Source organism: Bactrocera oleae, chromosome 3, assembly GCF_042242935.1.
Source record: "Bactrocera oleae isolate idBacOlea1 chromosome 3, idBacOlea1, whole genome shotgun sequence".
Taxonomy (NCBI): Eukaryota; Metazoa; Arthropoda; class Insecta; order Diptera; family Tephritidae; genus Bactrocera; species Bactrocera oleae.
In genome coordinates, this window is record NC_091537.1 from 85,628,117 (window position 1) to 85,650,763 (window position 22,647).

The 22,647-nt window shown below is 31.5% G+C and overlaps 1 protein-coding gene and 1 long non-coding RNA gene across 4 annotated transcripts in view; one reads left to right on the top strand and one right to left on the bottom strand.

The window, feature by feature from the left end:
• LOC118682286 (uncharacterized) overlaps nucleotides 1-22,647 on the bottom strand; it is a 319,104-nt gene that overhangs the window by 103,784 nt on the left and 192,673 nt on the right. The gene's annotated exons all lie outside the window — the stretch shown is intronic.
• Nucleotides 16,206-22,647, top strand: part of LOC118682281 (inactive dipeptidyl peptidase 10) — a 73,106-nt gene continuing 66,664 nt past the window's right edge. For all 3 annotated transcript variants that reach the window (XM_070107117.1, XM_070107115.1, XM_070107116.1), the window contains exons 1-2: nucleotides 16,206-16,352; nucleotides 17,185-17,531. Coding sequence is in view for 1 of the 3 variants with exons in the window: in XM_070107116.1 (XP_069963217.1) it covers nucleotides 17,508-17,531 (24 nt within the window). In the remaining 2 variants the exon portion in view is untranslated. The remainder of the gene's footprint in view (nucleotides 16,353-17,184; nucleotides 17,532-22,647) is intronic.

Consider the following 22,647-nt stretch of genomic DNA (forward strand, 5'->3'; position numbering starts at 1 on the left):
GCTTGTTCGCTTCTCTACTTTCAAAAGCTTGGCATATTGAAGTCAGCTATTGTCGAGCGTAATATGCACACGCGTTGTTTTGTAGTTTTTTTACTAATCGGCCAATAATTTTCAAAATTTTTGAATTCCCTTCATTCCGTAACCGATATAAAAATATTTCAAAAAAAAAAAAAAAACTAAATATAGACAAATGCATTTAAAACCACAATCTAAGTTACTCTCAGCTCTAAATTAAAATTTCGTTATAAAATGTTGTGTTGAAAAATCATGACCATTTAGTGGCATTAAATTATTACTTGGTTTGATTACAATGGCTGTGCTAATGAACTGATGGCTGTCCTTCAGCACTCATTCAACATTGGTCTTGTACCACAAATGTGTGTTGATTTGGCTTTCACAATTTTTCAAAACAATTAACATACCATATATGTAAATATATAGAGCTTTGTGAAACTTTTAAATCTAAAACTAAATTAAATACTTTGGTTCAGCCGCAGTAAATTCGTAACTAGTGTAATTCTAGCTTTTTATATGGGCTTAAAATAGTAAACTGAATATAACATCAATCAAAATATAAAGACTTGAGAGGTAAACCACCAAATAATATATTAGTTATTGGTCAGCCGCTATTGTAGGCAGAGGATGGTTGTGTGAAAAACTGTGCCAGAAAAAATCAAACTATACCAATTACTTATATGAAATTAGACTAGGTTCAAACCAGTCGTCAGCTATTTCTTGCAGATATCATAAAACAGGTAGTAATAAATAAATTCTGAAACCACTCTAAACTGAGGTCATGCTGACTTCAAAATCAGTCTATAACATAAAAAAAATTCAAACCTTGTAATTAGTTCAAATTAGTATAAAGTAGTGAGATCAGCTGAAAGGGAAAAAGCAAGCTTTTTTGTACCTTACAAAAGGAAGTTTTAGGTAACCCGAAGTATACTCTGTAAGAGTATTGACATATGCCTAATATTAATGCATAGTTGATCTCTTATTACCCTAACTTAACATAGATTCACAAAAGCTTTATGTATACTTGTATTAACATTACGACCCTTGCAAACTTAAGACCTTTCGAAAGTTTATCGAAGTGATAGTCGCCTTGGTAGTTTTTAATTAAACCACGAGTTGTTGATATGATTTTAGATTTTAAGCTAATATAATATATTGGTATTCGGGAGGAGACTAAACTATCATAGCTGCATCCAATTTGTTGGTTAGCGAATAAAATATTTCAGATTTATATGTGGTCCTGCAAATAGTTTTGAGGAACACGTTTTGGAAACGATCCAAGGGGCTTAGAGTATATATATTGACCAAAGAGAGACTTATGGTTAGAAATATATTTAAGATTTGGAAAAGTCCTTATCGAAATCTGTTACCATAAAAACAAACTCATTTGCTCAATAGCTATAAAGGTCATGACTTAACGAAAGTAATAGTTGCATTATGAACCCATACGAACGCACCACAAATAGCCAACTCATGCCAACCTTTACACAAAACAACGAAAAGAAGAAAGAAGCTATGTGCGTTAATAAGTAAAAAATGAAGCCCAAATACGCAATACCTACCAGTTTCTGACACTGTAATGAACGACTCGGCGAGAGCACCGAACGTTTATCAGCAACTGAAATTTCTTAAGTGAGGTAACACTAATACTTTGCTCAGGATTTATTACCGACAATTATGACCTGCTGAAGACTTGCCGGCTGCATGGAGTGTGGGGACTCGGTAGAAATTGAGGTAAATACAAATAAAACACGCGGCTATTGAATACATTTTCACCGCTGCACGAAATAGCTGGACGTCGGTTGCATTTTTGAGTTATTTATGGTTAGCCGAAAACATATTGTAATGACTGTAATTCGTAGTTAAATTGAATTTTTCGCATTATAAAGTTCGAGGTGAAAATAGTTCTTGTGAAATTATTAATGCTTTACTTTTGGGTGAAAAATTGTTGTTAATTATTGCTAAAATTGTACGTGTGTTTTTTTGTACGGTTGTAAAATATTGCACAGTTATAATTGACCACCGATGGAAAAAGTCTTAAAAGGAACATTAATATAAAACAATTTACAACTTTTCAGTATTACTCATTTCAGTAAATGAACGGTTGTTCGACATGAAAGGATTTTATTTTACTTAAAAAAGTATGTATTTTAAAAGTTAAATACAAATATCAAAATTATCAATAAAAATTCGAGATTTAATATTCGCTCCTGAACTTTCGCTGGATAATATTTTGTGATGTACCAAGTACCAAAACTGCAAAACTGGAAAGACCCAGAAGCCTTAAAACGGCCTCTTTAATGATGGTGAAGAAAAATTTTATGTTTTGAGATTTATTTAGAAGTCTAAAGTGGTAGAAGTTCCCATTGTTTACAAAAATAAATAAAAAATCATATATGACATCTTTGAAGATCAATACTTTATATTTAAAAATTGCGGCAACTCTGAAACTACAAGTAGTATGAATGTAATGGTTTACAAATAATAAAATTTTAGTTATTAAAAAATTCAAAATATTTTTTTTTTTAAATTTATCATAGCATATCTAGGTGGCAATCATATACCAAAAGAAAAATTTAATATTATAACCCTCAAACTGTTATGAAAATAATGATCTACAAATAATAAAAACTTCACTGAGTAAAAAACTCAAAATAATTTTGTATAGCATATTCAGGTGACACCGATATACCAATAAAATAATTTTTAAAAGATGTAGTTTATATACATTTGTATAAAAGAAAAAGGTCTTCAAGCATTGTATATACGAATCAATATTTATATAAATAGTAAATACATTTTTATATATCTAAAACCTACCGGGAACCCCCTTTTTAAAGCAAAGCTACAGTTTTAAAACAGTTTTAGATGGTGATTATCTTCAGAATATTTAATTAGCACACAATTTGTCGAGATTTTTAATTATACACTTTAATTTATGCGTTTTTAAGTGTATGAAACTTGTTGCTACAGAATAAAATATTGTGTTCCTCTAACGGTTGTTGGTATCAACTAAAATTAATCGGGATATATATTGAGTTATATGTATATATATATATATATATAAATGATCAGGATAACAAGACGAATTGAAATCCGGCTGCCTGTTCGTCTGTCCGTCTGTTGCTGTCTCAGATGGGCGGAATCGGTTCATTGTCAAATATCTCATGTATAAATATGTACACATATATGTTTAAACTCATATAGTAAATGCTTCAAATCCAATATCACTATTTGCGGTTCAATAAATTTGTGAATAATGCAACTTACACTCTGACATTTTTATCTAGCTAAGAAGCGAGAATGGGACGAGCATGTCTTTGGGCAAACGTGACAATAGAAAAGTCACGCAAATATTTACAAATAAGTCATCAATTATGTGCTTGAAAGAGAAGAATGAGACAGAAAGCAATTTGTTTCAGAAAAATGTAGCAAACACGCGCATAAAGCTCGAAATAGAATTATAGTCGCATACTTGACACTAATATCTACAATAACGGTTTTATAAAACTAATGATATATAAATTAAAGTATGCCAAAATTGCAAGCAGAGATCTGCACTTAAGGAAAACAAGCTCGCCACAAAAGCTGCTAATCTGCGAGACAGCGAAGAAGAGAGATAGAGTGCGGGTGAGATTTCGTTGCACTTGGCCATTTGGCTGACTTGCCAAATTGATTTTAAATGCGGGCAAGCAGTTTCTCCGATTAAACACACACATACAACTCAGAAGTAATGAACGAGCTATGAGCGTGTGTTGCTGATGAAGACATCCTGACACTGGCAGGCAACTGCTTAATGACTTTGAACGCGATAAGTTTGTTGGCATTATGGTTACGTAAGTTATGCAGCTTGCTTGTTGTTTTTATATTCATAAGTTGCATTGAAGTTGTGGGCGAGTTGTCAGCAGCAGCTGTTTGGAAAATAACTAATGAATAAAGAATATTTTTAAGTTAATTCATATCAAATTTATGTTCATCAAAAGAAAAGGAAATTAAAAGCTTGGTTGAGGATTTGAAGTATTTTTGGGAGTTAGCTTAATTAACAGATAATTATATATCAGATGAGAAGAGAGTTGCCAACAGAAATACAAAGAGGGTTATATGTTGTCACCGACCAAATAACTTAGGAAGTTTTGAAATCAAATGTAATTTAATGTTTTTTTAAAGTACCTAAGAAAGGTAAAAAAATCCTTCAGTAAGAAATTTACTACAACCCTATAAGTATAAGAAAGTTGTTTAAAGTATTTAATTTTCAGAATCGAATCTTTTTGATGTTAGGGGCTTTAATTATGGGTAGAGTAAACATAATTTAAGTTAGATGGCAAACCTGGTAATACATTTTTGAGGCCATCGCTTAACGTTTTTTATTTTAATTCAGATTTATATATTATTTTACCAAACATAATTAAGTGGCAACCCTTACCTAAATAATCTTGTAAAATTAAATCGCAAATGCATTTCAATTTTTTTTTTCAGTAATCGGACGGTAACTCTTATATTCAATATATAAAATGTAATCAAATTTAATTAGAAACCCTAGTTAGTTAAATTATTTTTAATTAATTCGATTAATTTATTAAATCGTTGAAAATTTTTCGTTTAAAAAAAAAACTAAAACTACTTTACTAAAATAATAAATTGGCAACCCTAAGGAAATTAATCTCTTGAAACATCTTAGCCGCCAACCCTAATAAAAATACTGTTTCTGCATTAAGTTTAGTATAATACAATTTCGTGTGTATTTAAGCCGCAGTTCTAGTTGATTCTTAAATATTTTATTGTTGGCAAACATACTCTATCTATATTATTATTGTCTGAGTCTCGTTGCCGCCTTTGTAATATATATATAGCTTCAGTCAGTGATATATGTATATATGGTAAGCCAATCGAAATTATTTTGTGGTATTTGCAATAAATATATGGCAACTCTAGTTAGCTTACTTAAAATGTCGATTATTTGGTAACACCCTTAAAAATAAAAGTTGGAGAAAATTTTCGAAATGCCCAGTAACAAATAAATCACTAAAATTCTGATTTCGTTATAAGTAATAAATGTACAAGCCAACCCTGAAAATAATAACACTTCACTGAGTAAATCTAAGAAAGACAATAAAAGTCCATTTCCAAACCATATCGCAGACTACTGAAAACATATTTTTATTAGAAAGCTGTTGCAACTCTTCTCGAAATCTCTTTATTCCTTACTATCCTCTCTTTTAATTTGATTTGCGTATAAATTAAGTTGGATAACAGTACTAAAATTATCTGGTTCAAAAAAAGCTAATATTAAATTTGTATAAGATTAATTGTTTTGAGAAATTTTTATGAAATTTTAAATATGTTGCATGTGTCAATCCTGCTGAGAATTAGGCAAAAACTCAAATTTCACTACTCCTGCCGATAAATATGTATCCGTATGCCCCTTTATAAAATATATAAATCGAAATTCATTAAATTTTATTTTATAACAGCCCTAAAATTTTATTGAAATTACATTCAAGCAGCTGCTAATAATATAATGATAAGCCGTGTCTAATCGTGTTTTGCAAAATAAGTTCAGGTTATTTAACGACTCACCCTTTTAAGTTAGTTATTTGGTTAACACTGATTTGCTATTTGCAGCCCTTAAATATATACATAACAACTGAATACGAAATATGTATAGAAAAATTCATTTTTGGCTTTAAATTCCGCCATAGTAGAAAAAATTAAACAGATATCATCTTCTAAAATGTGGAAAAGTTCAATAATATGTTTTCATTAATAATTTCTGCTCTTTAACCTTTTGCGCCAAAATGTAGGCAACGCCTGATATAACACGATTTAAGTATACATCATTTACTTGCAGATCTCTAATATAGCTACTAAAATTGAGATTATGATGAATAGTGCTTTATACTTTTGTAATATTTAGAGTACTTAAAGTGTTAGCCTCTCACATCACTTTTCAATCTATTTTTATTCATCAATTCATAGTAAAGATTTATACGTTGACACTAACGTATGCAAAATAGTTTTGGTTTACAATATTTGAACCTATATATTGCTTGCAGCACAAATTTATCCTAAATATTGTAAATCATATTAATATTAATGAATTCAAATTAAATCAAATATACACATACATACATACAAATATGTAGAGTTAAGCTTTTGCAATGTCAAAAAAATTGCAACACTTAAGTTCTGTCCATATAATATTGGTGTGTGTATTTGTGTTCAAAAAGCCAGCGCCACTTCATTGCACACATTTGCATTTGGGATTTTCGAATTTGCATACACATTTCGCAATTCGGGATTTGCGGTTAAGGCCGAACACTCGAGCTGTAAATGTTAAACCACACAAATAACGAAGGCTCAAAATTCGCAAGCATTTGACTATGGTAGATATGACACATATATGCATTGTTTACTTATGGTGCATTAATGGCAAATTAAATTTTAAATGCATAAATTGCATAAAATAGATGAAGATTGAGTTAGCTGGCTTAAACAGATGACTGGGGGCGAGTGTGAGAGAGAATTTGTTAAGAATCAGCAGGCTGTTAGACAAATTTAATATTAATTTTCTAAAATAATTTATGGAAAACTATAAATATGATAGGAATTTACTATTGTGCTATCAGTTGAAGCAGAAAATATATTGAGAACTATTGCTAGCAGCTTTGTATATTCTTTGTATCAGCTTAATATCCACTTCAATTTCAAAAAATCGCTGTTTGTTTTTGCATATACTATGTATATGGAATACACATGAATTCGAGAATATACTCCTAAAATTTTAAGTTGACTTTTCAATATAATCAAACGCTATGAGCGTTTTTGTAATAATTTGTTTACTTAGTTCAGTCGGCTCCGAAAACTTTATCGTTTTTGAGTCCCTGAAGTAAATTTCTTCGAAAAGGATAGACTTAGTGAATTGCTTTTCATACGACCTGCTTAGATATATTTTTGAAGGAATTATCGAAGGATTAAGATTTTAGTTATAATTTCGATTCTTCAAGCCACTGTAAAGTGTACATTTTTGTCACAAATAACGACGTTTTTGACTAGTTCTACGATCATTACCTGTATTTATCCATAGTTATAATATTTTTTTTTTTTGATTTTTGTATTTGAGAAAGTTTTAAACGGAAAAATCTGCTTCACCGCTGGAAATTTTTTTAAAGGTCTTCCCGGAGATAGGCTACGAGATCAAGGAAATCAAATTTTTTCAAAATGAATCACCAATTGTTAAAGTACAAGCTTCTTCAACTGCAACTGAATACAAGCCCTTAATACAAATTGTAAACTACAAAGAAAACTGAAGTGTCAATAATCTACATAGAGTGCTACGGTCATCATAAAGTGGATGTAACGAAAATTTTTTCAAGAAAAGCGACAGCATATTATAAGCAAAGACCCGAAAACTTGACTTGTGTTCGAACAAAGTATGAAAATGTCGTTTACAACAATACTGTTGTGCAGTAAAGAAGGCATTATTCAAACTCCATTAGTTAGCAAAAGATTTCCGTTTTACTTTATGTACAATAGAGCGGGTCGATTTTTTTTTAATATGCATGTGAGGGATATGTTCTACGGAACATTTTGATCAACTTTACCTAAGAGAATATGGGTCTAAAACCGGTTTCAAGCAAGCGATTTTTTAGGTGTAGTTTAATTTTTTGGGATTATCATAATTTCTTCCTCAGTTTTTGAGATATCCGAATGAAGTAAAATACATATTTGCATTTCGATATTATATATTTCTGATATATTTTTATTTTGATACAACTGATTATTCAATTATTTTATTTTCCTTCATTTAAAAAACTATGAGCATGTAATTTTGACAGTGAAAACGAAGAAAATCCAAACCAGGTTAGACCTATATGCCTTTGGACAAAGTTGTTCAGATTAAACCATAGAATATTTCCCGTATACGTCATTTTATAATTTTTTAGCTCCTTATAAATCAACCCGCTCTAATGTACAACTTACTTGCATTTAGGGATACATAAACATATTAAATTGTTGGTGATGAAGTCAAGTGTTAATGTGGGACGTTGTAGATAAATCGTGTAGATGTATAAATATACTTTATGTAATCATTCGCAAATTAAAGTTGATAACATTGTATTGAGCAAGATCTGGGTTACCCAAAAAGAAGCTTATTGTGTGATTAATAACGCATTTTTGGTGAAGAAAGTGATTGTAACTAAATCATAAGTCGTACGTTTTACATTTATTATTCAGAACCTCAAAATCTCTGATTTTCAGCGTAGAATTTTTTTATGGGCAAAGGGTAAACATTTTCCTTAAGTAGCAGTTTTGGTATATTATAAGAAAGTATAAAAATTTACAGCAAAGCAAACTAATTTTTAAGTGTTTAAATTTCATGAGGAATAATTTTGTATTGTACTTCAACTAAGTAGCGGCTTTCCAAAAGGTAATTTTTACCCCTGTTTCTTCAAAGCTTGAATAATAGAATTTTAAAATACTGTTAAGGCTAAAAATGTTTTAGTGAATTCTTCAACATAAAATTTTAATAAGGATGTCCTCAGACGAAATTTCGATATAAGTAACAAGAAAGCTAATACAATGCAATAAACCTTCATGGCGCCCCAAAGTAGGCAACAATTTTATGTAAGCTTACTTTTACTGACGTTCGCGTTAATAATAATAAACAAATGTTTGAAACGCATGGTTAAAAATTGCTTAAGGCAAACCGACAGTTGGAAAAGGCTTTCGCTTAAGCAGTAAAGCGTATCCACCAGCGATTGCTACAAGCAGAGACTGGCATGAGTGTGTTGGTGTTAATTAGTGGGGCATAGTTATAATTGACATATAATTATATAAATATGTATTCCTTTGCTTCACATTTTCTGGCTTTAACTGTAAACAACATAAAAAAAAGTGCATATATAGTAGGTATATGTACACACACATCCATACATAAGATTATTCCACACGCAGAGCTCACATAATCTCACAAATGTATGTGTATGGAAGCCTCTTATATACCTAACGGTAATATCGCCAACATCCTCGACATTGCTCGACTGATTAATGCCATATGTCACTTGCCACACGCCACTTGCCACATGCCGTATTTGCTAAGTTCTTTGCATATTTACTCATTCAACCCACTAATTTGCATTGCTGTTGCTGCTGCATTGTTGCAACTACATACAAGTTGCAGCATCTGCTACGACAACAATCATACATTGTATGATACAACAAAAGCAAATGTAGCCGCTATGTGGTGCCTTTCTGCTTGTGGCTAATTTTATGAAAAGCACATACTAACGCGTTAGCGGAAATTACTTCGCTTGCATTAAATGCGGTAGTTGTGTTTCAATTTGTAATTTATAATGGTGCTTGCAGGGAGGGAATTAATTGTAGTCGCATTTTGATGCTTTGAAAGGTTTAAAGGGATTAGGCTTTATTTAAACAAAATTTTTTTCTTCGAAATATATTTATAAAATAAAGTATGACGGCGCTCTTTGATGTTGATTCATATCTGCGGCAGGTTTCTCTAATAAAAGAAGATCTCATATACACCCAAAAGTGATACGTTCCCATGGCAGTCGGGTCTACGTAATCGGAACGGATCTGAATTTTTATCCATCCAAGGACGGTATACTCAGCAGCATTCCACTAAAATATTTCAGAGGTGTTTTCTGTCTGTTGTTGTTCTGTTCTTACAATAGCCCAGCGGTGATTGAAACGATAAATACCTTCTTAAAAAGGTGGGAATATAAATTATGATGCTTGGGAAGAAATGATTGGTATATTATCAATCTTTACTCAAGTTATACTAATGATTTCCGATTTTTATTCCATTATATTAAAACATCCAGAACATTTTCTACTCTATTTAAAAGAGAACTTTGTTTACTATTAAGTCGCAGCTCGTACTGTCAATATAATAGCCATTAGAGACTATTTATTTACTGGTTTGTTTTTCTGACTGAAATTTCACAGCAAACTATGTGTCTCTTATGGAGAAATAACAGTGAGGCCTTAGTAATCAGGCATCAATACGTTAGTTCTTACTTTTAAAACTTCGAAGAACATAAGTAACATTGAGGTCTCGGACAAACGACATTAATTTTTGAATTCTAACCTCAGAGATTAAGAGTGAGCTTCATATAGTTCCGAGATTGATGAGCGAAAGTAAGTAGGGTTAGTCCTTTTCCATCTTGATTGAAACCAAAAAAAGGCGGTTATATTAGTTACAACGTCAAGTTGGATCCAACAGTGATAGGTAGTCAACACATTTATGAACCATTCTTATAAATGTTCCATGATGACAACTCATTGAACTATTTTGAAATTAATGAACTGTGACTTTTTTCGCTTGTAAGACTCCATACGGACCATCAACCCCAGATCGACACGGATTATGCTTAGCTTTTTAGATTGGATTTGTTTGAACCGTGATCTGGTGGTGGAGGTTTTTCGTTATTTGAGTATGCAAGTAAGCAGAGGTTATACCCCACAGAATTGGCTGTTCTAGGCTGCCTCTGTTCCCATAAGGAATGACAGTAGTTCATATATTAATGGGATGACTTTCTCTTTAAACAAAAATAATAATAAGCCAACGGACAACAGAAAATGTAAGTCAGAATCGACTTCCTAATTTTACCGTTTCTAGGACCGGCACTCCTTACCCAGGGTGACTTAACCGTCTCCCGTTAGAGACAGAATGAGATGGAAAAGGAATCGTCGGTACTTGTAGAAGAACCTGCGCTAGGCTCATGATTACTTAGATAAACGCTAAGGGTCCGGTAGAAAGGAGATGACGATTGTTAGGAAATTGAAGTCTGGCGTTAGAGATTTAAAGAGATAAGAAACAAAAGTCAATTTGAGAGCCATAATAGCAACTAAAAGCTAAAAGTATAAACTGTATGCAAAACAACAGAAACTCGGAGAAACAAAAAGACAAGATCAACATACCTAGCCTCTTATGGTTACACGCACACATACACACGCCTATACACAAACCTGTAACATGCACACCTCATTCTCATATAGTTCCGTCTTAACGCTCTTCGCTGCCTTTAACCTCCGTTTCCTGATTGAATGCTGCTGAAGAGGCTCAACTTGTCCACACACACACATACACACTTAACCGCCTTGTGAGCCGAATAGCCTGCTATCGAAATTGGCGGCTACACTCGTCGAAGCGTGGCTTGTGAGATGAAATGAAAGGAGGAAAGCAAAAAAATGGTGGGAAAAAGTTTGAAAAAAAAACGCCACGCAAACTGAAAGTGACAGCACATGTGTATGTGTGTGTTTGTGTGCCTGTGAAGTGTTAAGTGTTGGCCAATAAGGATAACAAGGGTGCTATGGGTTTTACCAAAAGGATTAGCAATGGTATTAGCTAACGGTTTAGTAACGTTGAAATGCAATGAGCGAGAGTAAACAAGAAAACAAATGAGAAGAAAGTTTGCATAAAAAGTTACGCACACGTGCTCCGAGTATTTAAAGAGTAGTCTTTTTTCCGAGAAGATGAGGTGAAGGGCTGAAGCAAAACAAAAGCATGGTTGATGCAGTATTAGAAAAAGTCTCTGGCTGTGGCAGAAATAAAGAAATACTGTGTTGAATGGAAACCTCTGATTTTTGTTTACAATTTTACTATGCCCTCTGTTTCTTAACAAAGTCCGATGACGACACCGTAGATAAATAAGGAAAATATGCATATTATAGGAAATAGAGATAAGGTAATAAAACGAAAATAATATTTCTCGAGGCGTTCTCCAACTGCGACAGCAACGGCAGTACAATGGATACAAAAACTTTCAGATGACCAATTATCTGCAGATATGAAATCAGGAATATTGCTTTTGAGCTGCTGTGGTGTGGTTTTTGCCTTGTGTAATGAATCAGAATCTTGCTGGTATATTCAATGCTCTCCATCGAAGAGAGTGTTGCTTCTCGGCTTTACCATGACTTCTAAAGCATTCTGCTGGTACAGTTTTGTCTCACTTTAAACGCCTATTTCACAGAATTGAAGAGGTCTGACGCTTTACTAAGACTCTCTATCAAACCATTACACAAGCTGGGTAGCGCCCACGTTGAACTCTCGGCATAATATTTTTTGTATCTTTAGGAGTTTTATCGTAGATTTTGTTGTTTTGCTTATAAAAAACTTCTTCAACAGTGAAATTTGCTTCATATATCTCTAAAAAGGATACTTTAATGGCCGTTGACCGAGTGGCACTGAAGAAGCTGCTTGCATCTGTTAAGCTTAATTTGCTATAAGGAAGTTAAACTTGTTCTCGCTGCAAGCATTGTAAATTTTGTTACAGAATTTATGGCAAGACTAAATACAGCTTTAAAGTGTTGCCTACATTTAGTCACTTATGACAATTTACCCAAGTCGCGCACCTGGGAAAGGTCGAAGCTGTTGATGAGAAATGTATGTATAAAACTATGCGTGAAAGATTTGAACTTCACTAGATGTTTAAGGAGGGAGATAGGAAGATAATAGGAAAACGTTTTTAATTTTGTCACATTACAATTAGTTAACTAGTACTTAAAAACTGCGCGTACTTGAAGTGGGTACTAATCAAAACTTTTTTATGTGCTTAGAATCATGGTCATAAATTTAATAAACATTTTAAACAAAATTGACAACCCAACTCAAAAATATTTTTAACCACAAGCTTCACACAAGTTGTCATAGTTTATTTATTTTATTTTGCTTCTAAAGGCAGTTCATAAATTTTATTTCTAAACAGCAAATTAACTGAATTTTTAGAAGCACACCTATAGTGACAGCCAAAAAAAGGAGGGTTTTTATGAATAAAAAAAATCTTACTGTATACATTTTTTTTAAAGTATATCGATACATATTTCAAGATTGCACCTTTTTAAGGAAAGTACCTATTTTTCGAGTCACACGTGTTTTCTAATGGCACTTAAAAAGGCTACAGTGATTCCGAAAAGTAGCCTAAAATTCGGCAGTTAATTCCTACGTTTAAAATATTGCGTTTAATCAAAGACGCACACTTAAAACAATGAAAATAAAGCAAGCGAGCTCAACACATTTCTCAAATAATACAGAATTTGTACAAAAGTTTCTTGAATTTTCACCTCTCTTTTGACGTATTATTATTTATGCCAGTTTGCTTAACAACTCTTGCAAATATTTTATGTGATAATTTTTTGAACAAAAGTGTTGTGGACTTAAACTTGCTTTGCAGGCACTCATTCCCTTCACTTTACTCTAAAATGCGACTTTATCTTATTAGATTATCCAAAGTATTTATATATATATATTATTATGCACATATGTTTGTATGTTGTCACGTATTTAACTTAATCAACTTACGATTTGGCAAATTTCGACACGACTATGCTCTTTCGCTTGTTTTTATAGCTTCTTCATAGATTAATGCAAGCAACTTTAAGTGAGTTTATCAGCAACCGAACAGTTGCCAACTGAAAAGAGCAACACGTGGCAAAAGTTTAGCTTTCCATAACCAAAGAAATGGAAACATATTTACATGTCGAATTCACGCAAGCATATATACATATGTATTCTTCTGTATAAACTTCGAATGCGTGGGTAATAACATACTCTGAAATAACAAACGTTTCGGGAAAGTTTGTAGTGTATGATATTATTTGGTATATAAGTACATATGTACCTAAGTTTGTTTGTATAGACTCAGCTGGTTAGCTGTCAGACACGTGTATGTTTTTGTATGTAAATTTACATTTATACTATATATTTATATATTGGTACATATTATGCATATATATTTATAATATGATATTACCTTTACTGTTTTTAATTTCATTTTCGAAAAAAAAATTTTTTTGGGGTTTTTTGAGGACAAAATATTGGATAAATATTTTTTTTATTTCGACGCAGTATGTAAAATTTTGGAGTTATGAATTTTTTATACATTTTTTCGTAATCATATAATCATTCTTAAATCAAAATTAAGAAACATATAACTTTATTCGCACTTTTTTGGTACTGAAATTTTACTTTTGAATGTTTTACTTTTAAATATTCTTACATTTCACTTGTTGAAATTTCTAGTTTTTATTATGCTTTCTGATTTTACCTCTCCTTTTGTTTATTTTTTGTAACTCGAGTTTTCTGATTTTTACCATCTCTCTTTTGTATACACCTCCATCACTTTCATTTCTTATTTCATTGCTCGTTTTTTATCAAATCCCGTTATATGTTCTTGCTGCAATGGGTCACTGGGGATCTACATTACATTGTACCAAATCGAAATGAGATTGTAGCCCCACTTTCTCAACCCTTTCACTTTTTTAAATCAGCAGGATGCTTTGATGCTAGTCTCCAAGCTCGCTTGTTGGTGGAATCAAATGGCGAAAAAACAACGATAAAATAATTCAAACGTCACTGTGTGAGTGAGTAGAATCGAGAAGCACTTTGGAGACTTCAGCAAATGTAAGAGCATAGATTGCACACATATGGAGGGTAGTAATGCAAAGAGCCAGAGAGCTTTGGAGGCATTTTAACTTAGAGAGCAAAAGTGCTTTTAGACCGAGAGTTTATTACTGAAAAAAGTAGCAAAGTAACACAATTTTAATATTTAATCAAATTAAGTCAACATTTAATAAAACAGAATCCCGCTAGAGTTTGCCAGTAATCAAAAGAAACACATTTTTTTCTAAAATATGTATCTGGAAGGAGTCATGAAGTTCAGGAATCAGCAACAGAATCTTACCTATCTTAGTCAGCTACGGTTGTTGTAAGACTGAAGTATTGATAACTTTCTATTATAGCGTTTAAAACAGAATGCTGTGAGTTACTTACTATAAATTTTATTTAATGAGGAACTTGTCTGGAGAAAAATTAAATTGAAATTAAAATAACATTAAACTAATTTATTTTTTAATGCGATTCTTGTAAGGAATATCATAAATATATAACAATTTTGATTAAATTCTTCATGCATCATTAAAAAGTGTTACTACATTGTGCAAGTGGAATTAAAGTTTTGAAATTTTTAATTAGTTATGAGAAGATAATTTCACAGCCTGGGTGGAATAAATTTTTTTTTAAATATAATCAGCAACTTATAAATAGCGTCTACACATACAAATCCCACTTTCAGATCACTGTATGTCGTATGTGAGTTTGCTAAGGTATAAACAGTATATTCAAAATGCGCCTAAAGGTAAGTACAATTGAAGAACATACCAACATTAGACTCTGCAGAAACGAAATTAGTTTTGGTCGCATTTATATAATATATGTTTGTTTTTAATTAAACTAGTTTTTACGACAACATGTGCCATATAAAATCGGTCATATTTAAGGAGTACACTTAGTGTTACAGCCTTAATATGGCAATTTTTGATTATTCAAAAAAAAAAACAAAACAAAAAAAATCAAGGGTATATACATACTTGTATTAATAGTATACACAATAAAATTTCTGCAGAACATTTTTTTATGTTTTTAGAGCCTGTATGGGGTTAAACAAAAAGAGGTCGTCTACTGCTGCAGGAATTCGGGCCTTCTCATGAAAGCATGAAACCTAAAAATAAATTTCTCATCTGGAAGATATTGTCCCTACAATAATGTACGGTCGAAAAAAATCAAAAATTCGCAAAATAGCATTTTTGCTTGTTGCATAAAAGAGCGATATTCAAGTACAGTTAAGTGATAGTTATTGATCAAATATTTTGTTGTAACAGTTTAGTGTAAGCAAAATTGGTGTGTGTCTACCATATTACATTTTTAGTTTTTCAAAAATATTTATAAATGTTCATAACAATTATATGGGTTAATATGAAAGAGGAGAATGGAATGAGAAGCAAACTTTAAGAATCTATAATAATTAAGAATTATTTTTGTAAAAAGAAAACTATATTAATAATAAAATGTACAGAATTCTAATTAATGAAATTATTTCTACTACTACCGAAAGTAAAATTTTCTAGATTAACGAAACTTTATGCTTAAAACTCTGACATATGTGTGTCAGAAAATAATATTTGAAATAGTTGGCCACCCTATAGAACTCTAGCTTGCGCTCGTTGCTCACACACTCGCGGTGCTCTCACTTGCGCGCTCTCTGTTATACTCAAAGCAAACACTGCAGTGCTCAGCAGTTTATTCCATGGACTTTGCGTATTTTCAAAATTTTCCCGGAGTATTTTAGTTCCAGCAAATCTCGCAGCTGGCTCAGTTACTGTTGAGACGCGCGTCTAATCGGTCGATAAAACGGAAAATCTTAAAACTCAACGCGAGCGCGTGCCTGGGAAAAAAACTAGTAATAGACAACGGCAAAAGAAACAAGATATTTTAGCCAGAGCAATTTTTAGCATTTGTGACTAAGAAGAAATCTTATTTGGTAATAAATGTAAACGATTATTAACTAAACAGTTTTGTTGCGGTTAAATTGCTGTTGTTGCTTGGTTAATGTTTATTTGATTTCGCTGTCAATATTCGCTTGTGTATGGCGTGCTTTCATGCGAACTTTTGCGCTAATTAAATACAGTGTAGAGAATTCGCATACATATATTATATACAAGTACGTGTATGTATGTATGTGTGTGTGTAGAGTAGAGATATTCATGCTATCCATATGTGCGCGTGCTTATATTTACGCTTGAAAGTAAAAGTGTGCGTTGCCGCGAGCGAAATGTGTGCCAAGCAGACACGCTTTTGTGGAGTCTGTTTTACGATTTTCGTTTGAATTGGTTGTTTTTAGGTGGGATTCCCCATCACTCATAAAGTTGTAAACTTTTTTTAAATTTAAATTTTTAATTTTTTTGTCCTACATATTCGTTTGCCTTTACGCTGCCGTTATCATCCGTTTCCGTCAGTGTTTTGCAATCTCTGATTCAAGTCGGTGTGTGCCTGTGTGTTTGTGTATGTAGAACTTGATATGTGTGACATAAATACAGGCTTTAAGTGCATCACTACAACGGCCGCGCGTTGTCTAAAAGCAAAAACGTGTTTTAGTAACAGCAGGGTGTGGGTCTGTGTGCATGTATGTGTGAGTTTATTATCGCACAATTGACATTTGAGACAAAGCACGGAGCACTTGTGTTTTGCGCAACGTGTTGTCGCCAACGTGATTTCCGGTCGCCAATTGAAAGCAACGTCATTTTGAGTTTTGTTATTTATTTGTGGGCGTACACGGCGTATGAGTGATATATTTCCTTTGTATTATTATTTAGCCAAATACATTAATAACACAGAGCGCACAGCAAGAAGTGTCGCGTTAGAAGACAAAGCAACAAGCGCTTTTGTGTAGCGTTAAAAATAACGTAGACAACAACAACAACAAATAAATAATAAAACAATAAAAATATTGAAATAACTTAAGAAAACGTGTAAAATCAGCGAAAACAGCACAAAAATTGTGGCAAATTATAAAAACAACAAATCTAAAAAAAAAACAAAACAAAAAACCACAGCAAGCGTCTTTGTATTCATTTTGTTATCTTACATTAGCTATTCTGCCAACAAAACGGAAGTAATCAACGTCAACTAGGACAATATGACACGCGTGCGACGAATTGTGGTAAGTTGTGTGAAATAATTGCGTCTGTTTTGCACTAATGCTGTGTCTTATGTTATGTGTCACTTGTCAAAATGTTACACTAATGACACTTTTTTGCGGAAAAATATAAAAATGCATTATATGTACAATATAATGTAATTTTTTTAATTTTTTGCTCTTTTTTACTAAATTACAATACTTTTACTATATATTAATTATACAATATCCAGGGTTGCTATTAATGCATTAAAAAGACAATTGAATTAGCACCTAAATTCAAGTTTTTATTATTTTTTTATAATCCCAAAAAATCTTTAACAAAAAATTAGTTTCAAATTTTGAGTTCCAAATATTGAATAAAAAAAATATTGTAGTCCCATAAATCGGATGAAAGTTTAGTATTAATATTTTAATTTGTAAAATTTCAAAACCACAAATATCAGATTTTATATCGATATATCGAAATTGAGGAACTAGTTTGGGTATAAACAGATAGGCAGACAGACGGGCATGGCTTAATCGACTCATCTCGCTATGCTGATCATTTATAGATATGCATATCTTAGAGGGTCTCCGATGTGTTTTTTTTTTTTGGGTACTACATACTTCGTGACACACTTAATATACCTTATTCAGGGATTAAAATTTTTTATTTTAGTCTCCTAAATACCAATTTGAAAAATGAAAAAATGCTATTTCCAATATTTTTAGATAAAAATTTAAAAAATGTGTTTTTTTCAATCTTAAATATTTTGTGCTTGCCTGCTTTATGTTCTACCAATTCGGTTATATTTGTAAAAGGAAATCTTACTAATAATAGAGTTCCAGCTTTGTTTGACACTATTTGTCTAATTTACATTTAATTAATTTTAATTATAGTTTTTCAGTTAATCAAATAAAAAGATTTCCTTCTATTCTTACCAGCTTGTTATATATACATCTATATATATTATACATATTATTTATACTCATTTTATTTCAAAATTGGGAAGATTTGCTTTAATTGGCTTAAGCTTTATAAATTTGTACATCAACTTTTTAGTCCTAAACTTAAAAAATAATGGTATAAATATTTTATTTTAAATTCCAATTTTCAATTCCGTCATTATAAATTTGGTGTTTTTTTGAGGTGACTACAATTTTATAATATCAAAATAAAAATTGAAAACAAATTTGTTATTTAAATTTCAATTTATTTGCATTTTTTCGGATTGAAAAATTTAATTTACAATTCAATCTCCCATTTTTTAATAAAAAATTTTAAATTTAATTTTTAGCACAAAACTTTTTAATTAAAAAATGAACCTGAGTATTTATATAATTACTCATATACATATCTCCAACATCTTTAAGCAACATATAAATAATGAAATTTTATTACGTATTTTCCTTTGACTACAAATCACATACTTTTAACAAGCTAAATATTTGGCATACTTAATACTCTAATAAATTCTAATAGTGCGTTTTTACACCCGCGCATGCGTTTTGTCTACTAACAATACACAGCAAATTTAATGATATCTTTTATTTAACCAATTACTTTGTATATAGTACATATCAATTCATCTATTAAGTCTGAATTTTTTCAAGAAACTTTTCATTCATTATTCCAAATCAAATAAACAAATTTCATTTGCGCACGTAAGCGGCGATAAACAAAAAAACTATGTTGAAGAATGAAATAAAGTTGTATATTTACGCAAAAATAATGCCATGATAATGTTAATGCATAATTTTATATAATTTTATTCGGTGCATATTTTACACTGACAGCATTCATTTATTTATGACGGTGTTCTGCTAAAATTCTGCGGTCAATAATTTTGAGTTTTTAGAACAATGTAGTAGGATTATTTTGCATGAGATCACTCATATTTGAAATATTTCTGAACGAAAAGGATGGCTTGGAAAGCTTGGTAAAAGTTAATATAAAAGTTAAAGTATAAAATTATCATGCTTATGTGTCCCATAATATAAGTTAATCAGTTTTCAATATTGATAAAAAATATTATTATTATATTTCAAGATTTTTTTTTTGAAACTCAGAGGTTAGAATAATATTCCACTCGAAGCTCGAAAAACTATTGTAATTGTGCCACCAAAAGTACGAAAATTAAGTTTGCGCTAACTAGAGAGAGCAGCATAGGTTATGCGAATGTGAAAAAACAAGGTGATGTTTCGATTCTACATTTTATTTATAAATTTCGTCATGTCGTTTTGAGTTTTTGAACATAAGTTATATGCAATATGTTACAAAATTTGTAATAGCTTTTGAAAAGACCATAAAAAAATTTTGTACAATATTATTGCACAATATTATTGAATAAAATGATTGCTAAATATTTTTGAACAAGTGAGTTAATTATAATTTCTGCCTATACAAAAGCCTAAACAGCCATAAATCAGAAATTTGAGCACGTCAATATTTTTCTGAGAGAGTAGTTTAGAGTCTAGACCATACATATATAAAAGATAATATCGGTTTGTTTTAAACGAATGAAAGATGACGTCAGTGTTTCGATGCCACAAGCTATTTATAAATATCCTAATGATCATAAATTATATACAATTTATAACAGTAATTATAATAACTTTTAAAATAGATCATAAAAGAAATATTGTACAATATAATTGAATAAAATGATTGCCCAATATAATTGAATAAAGCTATTCTACAATATTTTTAAATAGTAATATTGCACAATATTTTTGAATAATATTAGTGTAAAATATTATTGCGCACAAGAGTCATCTAAAAATTGACAATTTTTAATAAATCGTAATAAATCAAAGTTTAGAGCAAATTTATTTTTCTACAAATCACCTGAAAACTGTTTATTGCAAAATATGCAAGTATTTACCGAAAAATGTAGACTCAGCGTTTTCCTTGAGATTTCAGCAGAAAAGTAGCAAATATAGCAAGAAAGGCAAACAATTTGAATAACAGTAAATATAAGACAACATGGGAAGCACATTTGCAGCAGCGAAACGACATTTACATGCATAAATACAGACCCCCACACATACATACGTACCAAATATATGTGTGCGCAAATAAAGAATGTTATTGTCAAGGACGATATTCCAGCGCCGTCGTCCAATGTTGCCACTCAAGAGTGAGGCTAAGGTTAAGGAGAACAGAAGACATGATTGCTGGCGCATGCACAAACACACACTTGCACATACATGCAGAAAAACACATGTCAAAAGCTAACATATGCGATTAAAATTAAAAAAGACAGGCCAGCTGGCAAAAAAGGAAGCAAAACGATGTCATCAGCATATGACTAAGGAGGAGTGACGCGAAGGCAGGACCCGTGTCATTGAATGGAGGTCTTCAAGTAAATGTCAGTGGCTGACAGCAGTCTTGGTACAGGTTGTTATTTTCGCTGTTGTTGGCATTAAACGTCAGTTTTTTGATTGCCACCCACATTGTTGGTTATTCATGCAACTGAAAGTTTTGATGGAAATATTGTAATTGCTGGTCTTACTGAGCGTAATTGCTTTAACAAAGAACAAAGAGGGGCCAAGCAGGTTAAGGAGGAGGATCAGAGGCAGAAGTTGGACTTAGACAGCAAATATGTGACATAAATCATTGGGTTTAATAAGTTGCGAGAATACAAAAAAATATTTAATAACTGTGTAGCTCTATTCCCCCCTAAGAGTTGTCTGAAGTACAGCTATGAATAAAGTACATTTATTAAGTGAATTTATGTGCGCTTACAAGCAACAGATTGCAGCTTTTCGTGACGAATGGGGCGTATGATTGACATATTGAATGAACTGATCCACGCCTCTGTAATTTCGTTTTTTGAAAGTCTGCTTTTAGGGTCGCCGTTATTTATCTAATGATTATTAATGTGCACATGCATTATGAATAAAACTCATTGCCCTTACTCTTTTTTATAATCATACTCTCACTTAGAAAAGTCCGTTATGAAATATCTCTAAAATTATTCATATATTTATTAGTTGACAGAAGGTCGTAATAAATCTCTCTACAGTTTAATATATATTTCTTTTGGAAATAGGTAATGCAATTTTGTACTTTATTAACTGCTATTTCTTATTTTATATTAAAAAAAATTTATACATTTAGGCACTTTGCTAAATTATTCAAAAGAATTTTTATTGAAAAGTTTAAGTCTTTTGATCCTTAGTTTAACTTGAAAATAATTAGCTGAAGATGCTAAAAAGTTGTGTCAATTAACTTTTTGATAGAAATAAAAACCAAAAATATAGCCTACATTTAGTTAATCTATGAAATAATAAGTTGCCTACCTTTAGGCGAATTTTCGAATTCTACTCATATTACGATATTATATATTGTGGGCTTTGAGGCGTCTGTGTAATTTACGTTGAAATCAAAACCATAACTATTCTTTATAAATGAAGTCCAAACCCAAATTTTTTTTTTCGAAATAATTTTAACAAAATGTTGCCTACATTCAGGCATATATAATTGTTTTTTTCAACATATTACTAAAAGATAGCTTTTATTATTTTAGGTAAGCTTTTAACTGACAGTTACGAACTACAAAAAGTTTTGCCTACATTTGGACGAAATTTTAAATATTTTCTATTTTTTCTTCATTATTACTATTTCACAATGAACCTTACTGAATGTCGAAATCGAGAAAATGTATGTGTATATTAAAAAAAATGTTTATTTCAAAATAGTTTCACCAAAACCGCTTGGAAAAGTATGATAAATAATTGGCCATATATTGAGCATTGATATACGATTTACCGCTCTAAAAATGAGTTGTATTTACTAGTTAGCACATATCTTCCCTTTTTATACTCTCGCAACCTGTTGCTACAGAGTATAATAGTTTTGTTCACCTAACGGTTGTTTGTATCACCTAAAATTAATCGAGTTAGATATAGGGTTATGTATATATAAATGATCAGGATGAAGAGACGAGTTGAAATCCGGGTGACTGTCTGTCCGTCCGTCCGTCTGTCCGTCCGTCCGTGCAAGCTCTAACTTGAGTAAAAATTGAGATATCTTTATGAAACTTGGTAGACATGTTTCATGGTACCGTGAGACGGTTGGTATTGCAGATGGGCGTAATCGGACCACTGCCACGCCCACAAATCGCCATTAATCAAAAACAAATAACTTGCCATA